This window comes from Arvicanthis niloticus, chromosome 13, assembly GCF_011762505.2.
Source record: "Arvicanthis niloticus isolate mArvNil1 chromosome 13, mArvNil1.pat.X, whole genome shotgun sequence".
Classification (NCBI taxonomy): domain Eukaryota; kingdom Metazoa; phylum Chordata; class Mammalia; order Rodentia; family Muridae; genus Arvicanthis; species Arvicanthis niloticus.
Window position 1 is genome coordinate 72,813,184 of NC_047670.1, and position 9,784 is coordinate 72,822,967.

The following is a 9,784-nucleotide window of genomic DNA, read 5'->3' on the forward strand; positions in this document are numbered from 1 at the left end:
AGTGAGTTCCAGGAGAGCCAGAGCTACACACAGAAACCCTGTCTCTACACAAACGAACAATGCAAACAAAAAAAGGAAAAAAGGAAGAGAAAAAGAAAGATAGGAAGGGAGGGAGGGAGAAAGGAAAGGAAAGGAAAGGAAGTTAGAAAAGGCTGGAACCAGCCGGGTGATGGTGGTACACACATTTAATCCCAGCACTCCAGAGGCAGAGGCAGGCGGATCCCTTTGAGGTGAAGGTTGGACTGGTCTACAGGGTGAGTTCCAGGAGTCAGGGTTACATAGAGACCCTGTCTTCAAAACAAATCAAAAACAAAAAAGCTAGACATCATGTATGCTTCTTGACAGAATGGTTAGAGATAAATGTGCAGTGTGTATGATGGACTACTATCTGGACATTTTTAAACAGGAGAGAACAAGAAAAATATTTTGGATATAAAGGGTAGAAAGAAACTTATTCAGGTGATATAATTCATCTTTGCTCTTATACAGCTTTCAATTTTAAGACAAACTTAGATAAAATTGATACATATGTTTTTAATTTTTAAAATTACACACTGACGGGGCTGGAGAGATGGCTCAGTGGTTAAGAGCACTGACTGCTCTTCCAGAGGTCCTGAGTTCAATTCCCAGCAACCACATGGTGGCTCACAACCATCTGTAATGGGATCCAATGCCCTCTTCTGGTGTGTCTGAAGACATTTACAGTGTACTCATATACATAAATCTTTAAAAAAAAAAAAAAAGGGTAAACACTGGCAGGGCAGTGGTGGTGCACAGTGGGAGGATTTCTGTGAGTTCAAGTCCAACCTGGTCTACGGCCAAGGCTACACAGAGAAATCCCATCATCCCATCTCAGGCAAAAAAAAAAAAACCACAAAAACAAACAAACAAAAAATTAAACTGATAAGTTTAACAGCCCAGATTCAAAGTTACAAACTGAAGTTCTGATTTTTTACAAGTGTACACAATCACTTACCTCACTCCTCGTGTCAGGAAGTGACTCCTGTGGATGGAGGCAAGTGTGTGCTACCTTGATGACATGTTCCAATTTTTTTGGTTGTTCTTCTACTTTTGCTGCCAGAAACAAGGCTGCTGGAGCCATAGACTTCATAGAAAAAAAAAAAAAAAAAGATCTGTTACTTATTTCTAAATGATAATCTAGGAAGAGCTAAATGTCAAACAGATCAACTCCCTGCCACACTCTCACACCTCTTAATACTTTCTGCCACCTGTCTGTCAAATCACAACCCCAGTCCTCACAAGCCCTGAGGTATTCATGTGAGAAGGCTGCAGACCTTATCTGCTCCCCACTGAAAGGATTGCTAAAGAGAAACAATCAATACAAAACCGTCTGAAACAAACACTGCTGTTGGCTGCCTAATTTTGTGAATATGAGGGTGGGGGAGAATTGTAGAATTTTTAAGAATAAATTTGGGGGCCCAGCAGATGAAGTGGTGACCTATGTATAAAACTCCAGCACACATAAAACTTAGGTGCAGCAGCACATCTATAATACCAGAGCTAAGGTACAGAAATAGGTGGATCCTAGGGGCTCAGTGGCCACCCAGTCTAGCCAAAATAGTAGGCTCCTCATTCAGGGAGAGACCTTATTTCAAAAAAACAGATACCAATAGAAGACTTGATGTCCACCCTCTAGTCTCTGCCACCTACACACAGGCAAACACAAAAACTACATACTATACAACATACTAAATGTTGCATACAACACACATACTAAATAAAAATGTTTTAGTTGGTTGTGGCAGCCCACACCTGCAATCCCAGCACTCCTTTAGATTTCTGAGTTCAAAGTCAGCCTGGTCTACATGGTGAGTCCCAGAAACTACATAGTGAATCCTCTCTCAAAAAATAAAAATTAGAGGGGCCGGACCAGAGCGAGCGGAGATGGAGGGAAAGGGAGAAAGGGAAAAACAAAAACAAAACAAAACAAAAAAACAAAACAAAACAAAAAAACTATTTTTTACTTATAAACCAATCTTTAAAAAAAAATTACAGGTACTAGGTAGGAATGTGGCCTGAGTTGGTACTTAACCTTCCATTCACAAAGTACACCCATTGCCATGAAAGAAAAGTATGTGTGTTTGGTGGTGTGGGGGGAACAGACACAGTGGTGTACCCTATAGTCCCAGCACTAGGATCTGCAAATTAGCCATCCTCATTTACACAGTGAATTCAAGGTCAGCCTGGGCTACACAAGACTACAAACAAACAAAAAAACAAAAAAACAAAACAAAACAAAAAACCCACAAAACCTGGCAGTGATGTCACACACCTTTAATCCCAGTACTGGGGAGGCTCAAGCAGGCTCTGAGTTCAGGCCAGCCTAGTCTACATAGTAAGTTTCAGGACAGTCAAGGCTATAGAGAGAACCCCTGGAGTCGGGGTTGGGAGGGGTGAGGACACACATACTATATAACAACAAAAATAAACCCAAGATATCGAAGTCAAAAGATAGAAAATATTTAGTAAAGAAAAATAATTCAAGCCAATTTACAAGTAAAGATCTCAAAGGCTGACTAACCATAAAAAAAACTAAAACATCATAACCCTTACTGCTACCTAAATTAGAATTTTCTAGATTAAAGTCTGTCATGCTGCAAAGATATTTGCACAATCTTCTCTACTCTCCCACTATTCTTAAAAGCTAAACTGGAACCAGTCTAGATGTCAATCTGTTCTAGATGAACAGATTAAGAAAGGAAGGCACTGGGAGTGTATCAATTGGCAGAGTGCTTGCCCTAGGTTTGACCCAGTCAGTCCACAGCTACCTCTTCAGGAATTGAACTCAGGCTGTCGGCTTGACAGCAAGCACCCTTCCCACTATTTCTAGACCAGAATCTTTTTATTTAAAAGACAAGGTCCCCTATGTCACACAATGCTAGCCCCAAACTGGCACCCTCTGCCTCAGCCTCCCTAATACAAGATTACAGGCACTTGCAACTAACTCTAAGAGGCATTTTTACACCAGTTTAGACTATACATTTTCTTCATTAAAAACAAAAACAAAGCAAGCAAGCACCACTAATATTTACCAACTGTTTGTTTTGGACAGGACATCTGAAAATAAATTTAAATATCATAAACTCCGTTGGAAACAGACACTATTATTACTGAACATAAAGATCAGAAATCTGAGGCATATGGTCACATGTACAAGCTACACAGCTAGTAAGCAAATCAGCAAAATTCCAAATCTAGACATGTCTAACCATAGCATACATACTTTTAATAACTACACTTCACTTTACTTTTGTTGGTTTTGTTTTTGTTTTGAGACAGGGTTTCTCTGTGTAACAGAGCCGCGGCTGTCCTGGAACTCACTTTGTAGACCAGGCTGTCCTGGAACTCATAGAGATCCATCTGCCTCTACCTCCTGGATGCTGGAATTAAAGCCACCATGGCTGGCCTAAACTTCATTTTTTTTTTTTTTAAATCAACTTAATGAAGGTAAAATGTATCCAAATCTGTTGCTATTAAAAAATGGGTCTTTTTTTCTTTTGGTGTTATAGATCTAACCTAAAACCTCTAGCATGCTAAATACATACTGTATGTCATATACATAGCCCCAAGGTTTTTCAAATGTATAAAATACGACATAAACACAAAAACATCAGAAGTAATTTACTGAAACGTCGATATTTCCTCGCTTGAAAAGACTTGAGACAGCACTTCTGGAAATTCAGCTGGTGAGTCCTTAATTCAAGTGCACAGAAACAATGAGAGGACCCCTTACACTACCGGAACCAATACACTGATAAATGCTTTCAGCAGGGCAAACTGACAACAGATGCTTTACTTATGCATACCCTTGGCACTTATATTAAAAATGTTTATAAGTGATCTATGTACATACAAGACTGTGGGAGGAAGAATTTTTTAATACATATAGATATACATCCCCACTCTACCCCAGAGTTTCTCTGTATATCCCTGGCTGTCATCAAACTCAGAGATTTTTTTTTCCCAAGAGCTGGGATGAAAGGTGTGCACCACCACCACCAGGCCCCAAGAAATATTTTACAACATATCAGAATCAACCAGAATATCTACCAACAGAGAACTAGTTAAACTACTGTAATGATGTAAATACTATACAGCCACTTCCTTCTTTCCTTTGTCCAATGTAGAAAATCCAGCCTAGGGCTTCACGTATGCAAAGCATGCAGACAGAACCACCCTGCCAAATCCTAGTGAGCCTTCTGAAATCATCTGGGAGACAGATAACTCAGTCCTTAAGAGCACTAGCTCATCTCTCAGAAGACACAGGTTTGATTCCTAGCATGGCAGCTCACAACTGCTTGTAACTCTAGTCCCAAGGGGTATGATGCCCATTTCTGATCTCCTCTGGCACCAAGAACCACATAGTGTACAAACATATATTCAGAAAAACGTTTATACATAAAGAGTTAAAAAAGTTTTTAAATTATTTCCAGGGTGTTTGTGTGAGGACAGCAATGTGTTCCAATCTCACTCCATCTTTTCTTTTTTAAACATGTTCCCTCCCTTAGCCTAGATTCAAGAACTTTACTGAGTGCTGGCTAGCAAGCCCGAAGAGTCCCATCTCCTCCTCCCCAGTGATGCAATTACGCCTATGTGTCATTATGCCAACATTTTTCAAAAAATTCTTTTTCTAGGCTGGAGAGATGGCTCAGCAGTTAAGAGTACTGATTGCTCTTCCATAGGTCTTGAGTTCAATTCCCAGCAACCACATGGTGGCTCAGGACCATATAAAGGGATCTGATCCCCTCTTCTTGCAAGCAGGTATACAAGAAGACAGAGCACCCCTACATTAAAAAAATATATAATTTTTTAATTATTAAAAAATTAAATTTTTTCTATTTATTTCTATCTATGAGCATGTACACCTGCATCTGAGCCACCATGTCTCCTGCCTCTGCCCCCCCCACCACCACTAGACTTCCTTTTACAGAATTTGAGAAGATCAAACTCAAGCCATCGTGCTTGAATGACAAGCACTTAACCAACTGATAGATCTCCCAGCCCTCAATATGGTTCTGTTTGTCCATGACAAGGTCTGCTAGCCTCAAACTCTTTAGATCCTCTGCCTTGGCCCTCAAGATTTGAAATTACAAATGTGTATTACCATGCGCTGTCACCTTCCAGCCACCTAAATGATGCGAAGCAGCATAAGAGAATGTCCCAGAAAGCTGTACAATAGGGATGTGGTAAGGCATGATCATACTAGTTCATATATAGAAACAGGCCTGGGAAACTACATGTCAAATATTGATCAATGATTACCTCTACAGGCACAGGGGAGCTTTCAATGCATCTGTTTCTCTATCATTAATTTTTACTATGCAAATCCACTATATTTGTAATAAATCAAAATTCCTAAGGCGGCTAGCAAGATGGCTCAGCAGGCAGAAATGCCTGACAGGCAACTGCCTAAATTTCACAACCTGACCCCATGGAGGAATAGAATCAAACATGTCCTCTAACTTATAGATGTGCACCACAGCAAGTGTGAACTGCACTCACACACACATCATGTACATTTTATTGTATATGTACAAACACAAATCCACAAGAGCAGGCTCGACAAGCTTGACACCAATGCCATCGTGTTTTAAGCCCTCTTAAATCTAATTTTAATTGATCACAGCTAAATTCAACTTATAAAATTGTTATATATAGAGGGAGTGCTGATTCTAGAGTATACCAAAAAAAGAATACTCTAAAGAAGATCAACTACTTAGTTAGAATGCCAGTTATAGTAGTGTTTGCCTTTAATCTCAGTACTCAGAAGACAAAGGCAGGTGAATCTCTGTGAGTTCCAGGCCAGCCAGGGCTGCATAGTAGGGCCATCTCAGAACAAAAGACAAATAAAAACAAAAGATATGATATCCAAAAGAATATCTTTGTAATGAAATTATCACTAGGTCATTAATTCAACAACCTTACTGCAGGTACTTTGTAAATAAACAGAAGTCTGTCTTAGCCAAGATTAACAGAAAGGCAATAAGAAAGCATGTCATTAAACAGGGAAATATATACTAACACTTAAATGCAGACTGAACAACTTGATTTAAGACTTTAAGTCTTTATTACAATAAAAGAGAATACTTGTCAGGCATATGCCTCCTACTCATGATGCCAGTCCTTGGAAATTGAAGCAAGCTAGAACTAGATAGTTCAAGTCCAGCCATTACTACAAAGTTAAGAAGAAAAGGGCTGGGCAGTGGTGGCGCACGCCTTTAATCCCAGCACTTGGGAGGCAGAGGCAGGCAGATTTCTGAGTTCCAGGACAGCCAGGGCTACACAGAGAAACCCTGTCTCAAAAAGCCAAAAAAAAAAAAAAAAAAAAAGGAAGAAGAAAAGGAGAACAAGGAAAAGAATAAAAAGAGAAGGGGAGAAGTTGATTGTAAAAAACCCTCAAAATAACTAAGACAACTAAGGAATTCATCTTTAGTTTCATTCTTCATTCATTACTTGTTTCACTGCTATCAAATAGCCTCAGTAAAGGATAATTGGAACTATGGGAACTAAGGACAAAAAAAAAAAAGTTAAAACAACTAATCACCCAAAATTAGGAATACTTTACTACAGATCAAGAATTTCCTATTACCCCTAAGTCTGACTCTGCCAATTACTTACATTACAGGAATTATATTTAGCTTCAAAGTTTCTCCTTATAGCAGCAAAACAAGACAAGTCTTACCTGGGCTGGTGCTGGCTCAGTAGTTTGGTTCCCAGTATCCACCTAGGTAGCTCCCAGCCACCAGCCGGTATCGCCAGCTCCATGGAAGTCAACATCCTCACCCAGCCTCAGTGGCTTCTCAGTGTAGCCCTGGCTGTCCTGGAACTCTGCAGACCAGGCTGGCCTGGAACTCATAAATCCGCCTGCCTCTGCCTCCCAAGTGCTGGGATTAAAGGCGTTCGCCACCACCAGCCGCAAAATCTAACTTATATTTTTGTCTTCTAATGACCATAACCACTCTGAAAGCTATACTTAGATCATGATTTTTTCTTAACCTTAAAATGACTAGACCTAAATTCTAAAATTAAAGTCATAGTTCAATAACAACCAGTCATAAAATAGGCAGCCAGACTCAAACCCAAAGAGATTCACCATAGAAAATTATACTTACATATCGATGAAACTGTGTAAACGACTGAATCATGTAGAATCGGTGCATGTATACTATAGCAGTATTGATCGTCAGTTGTGAGCTGAAGTCCTGAGTTAAGGTTCAAGAACAGACAATATAATCTCCTTCCCAAAGTAACAAATGGCCAAGCACAAGCGATGACCCCACAGGAGAGTAAAACTTAACTCTTCCAGTCCAACAGCAGATTCGTTTTCCTTCACTAACTAAACTAACTGGCAACTGACAACATGCACTCTAACAGGTACTTAATATGAACTTACTGACTGAATAAACAAAACGAGTAGCAAGGTGTAAATCAAAATGGAATACAAACAAAGCTACATCCGATCTTAGGCTTCCTGTCTGTCACTTGCTTTTTGCAGATGATCCTTTAGCTCAGGATGACTTGGGGGCGGGGGGGGGGGGGAGGTACACACCATAGAAAGAGTGTGGCGATCAGAGGGCAGCTTGCAGGAGGCAGCTATCTTTCCACCCTGAGTCCCAGGGATAGATCAGGTTATCAGGCTTGACGATATGTGCCTTTACCTGCCGGGCCATCTTGCCCGACCAAGAGTAACTTTCAAACAGTTTCTTTTAAAGTGTATAAACATTTATTTGCCTGATTGTGTGTGTGTGTGCACCCAGAGGTCAGAAGAGGTTACCCTAGAACGGCAGTTATAGACAACTGTGGACTGCCATGTAGGTACTACCTGAACAGTAAGTGCTCTAAACTGCTGAGCCATCTCTCTAGCACAAGGATAACTTTTTAAGGACATTTAACAGGCCCTCCCTTACTAGGCTCTTGGAACTTGCTCTGTAGACCAGGATTAGAGATCTGCTCACCTCCCCATCCCAAGCAATGGGATTAAAGATATGCACCACCACACCCTTAGTTCTGATTTCTTCAGGAAATATTACATGACCTCTGAAGTATAAAACCTTTGAAATGATTTGATGGTCATCCACTGAAAATAAACTCCTGCCTTCCTCTAATCCAGTCTTTCATTTGTATGGGTACCATTCCAAACTTCCCAAAAACTTAAAGAGTACTTACTTATTTCCACTGACCTCAGCAACAGTCTGCATAGAGGTGACAATATGGTGGCAACAAGCTAAACACACATTTAAAAGGTAGGAAACAACTGGCAATAAAGAGAAAACCTATTTGGAACAGTATACAACCTTCAGACTTAAGTACCATATACCTAAACTCTGTACTTTTTTGTTTGTTTGTTTGAGACAGGGTCTTACTTGGAAGTTCTGGCCTGCCTCTACTTCCCCAAAGCTCCGGTCAAAGGCACAGGACATTAGGTCTAGGCCTCAGCATCACTCTTAAATAAATGCTACATAAATGGAAGCTGCAACTAAACATATATATATATATATATATATATATATACACACACACACAATGGAAAGAGCTTTAAAACTATTAGTTTTGCCACAAAGACTGTATTTTCATAAGAAAAAACTGGGGGAGGGGTAAAAAAAACTCACTAAACCATGTCTCTAAATTTTGAAAACTAATGAATAAACAACAAACTATTACTAGTGCCCTGAGAAACAAAGACTTAATAGTCTGAAAACTACTTTAAGCACATCAACACATATAGCCCCACCTACAAATCTAAGATGACACCTTCCCTTCCTCTTAAACTCTATGAAACAGCTACTTAGAACGTTTGAATATCAAGAGTTGTGATGGACATTGGAACTTTTTTTTTAAAACGAGAATCTGACAAGTTAGCCAGCTAGTGAGAGAAATGGGCTTGGAACCAAAACTGGGGCACCAATACTAGACCTTCGTAAGTCCTTTGGGTACAGAATTTCCCGAAACCCTTTTTATACACTTTGGGAGGCAGAGTAGGTAGTGAAACGTCTTAAATGGAGTCTTAGCTCACGGCAGAAAGAAGACTCTCAAAAGCCACCCAAACAGGGCAGAATTCAGAGAACAAGGGTTGGAAAGCAGCAGCGAAAACACAAAGACAGGAGAGGCACGAATTCGCAGCCGGGCCGGTGGCACCGGTGAGCGAGCGGGAAATTGACTCCGCCTCACTTCCCTCGCGCGAACAGTGGCTCGGCCAGCGCCATTGTGGGCTCTCCCCACTAGACGCCCAGCTCCTGCCACCACCTTACCCACTGCTGCCCCCGCCAGCGTCGCCGGCCTGGACGCCGAAGCGTGGCCGGACGCGCTCGGAGGCAGATGGCCTAGGCCGCAAGGATACACGTTAAGACGTTGTCCCATATCCTGGAGTAGATTGGCCGCCTGCTGGCGATAAGATAGTTCTTTATCGGAGTCCACACCGAAACGACGCGATGGGCTGTTTTCCAGCTGCTCTCGAGTAAAATACCACCGTTTGTTGTGGTTCTTCCTCTCTCCCTCCATAGTGCTTCAACCAAGAGGCAGCGGCGGGGGCTGCAAGCACTTCCCAGCGTCACCTAAGCGGCGACACACATCCGCCGTGCCGAGACAACTGCGACGTGACGAACTTCCTCCAAGGGTCGACCACCAGGCTGTGACACACTTCCGCCCAGGAAGACGAAGATTGGAGCGCCTACTTCCGGAATGATCCCTGCGACACCCTGTAGAAAAGCCAACAGCCAAGTCCCCGGCTAGGAACCAACTGGAGGCTGGGACTCAGGCGCCGGCC

The 9,784-nt window shown here is 41.4% G+C and overlaps 1 protein-coding gene across 1 annotated transcript in view; it reads right to left on the reverse strand.

The window, feature by feature from the left end:
• The window catches only part of Ccnt1 (cyclin T1), a 29,661-nt gene extending 20,142 nt beyond the window's left edge, over nt 1-9,519 (reverse strand). Inside the window, exons 1-3 of the mRNA XM_076912032.1 lie at nt 9,359-9,519; nt 7,134-7,215; nt 977-1,105 (exon numbers count right to left, since the gene is read on the reverse strand). Of these exons, the coding sequence (XP_076768147.1) occupies nt 977-1,105; nt 7,134-7,215; nt 9,359-9,519 (372 nt within the window). The remainder of the gene's footprint in view (nt 1-976; nt 1,106-7,133; nt 7,216-9,358) is intronic.
• Between the last annotated feature and the right edge of the window lie 265 nt (nt 9,520-9,784).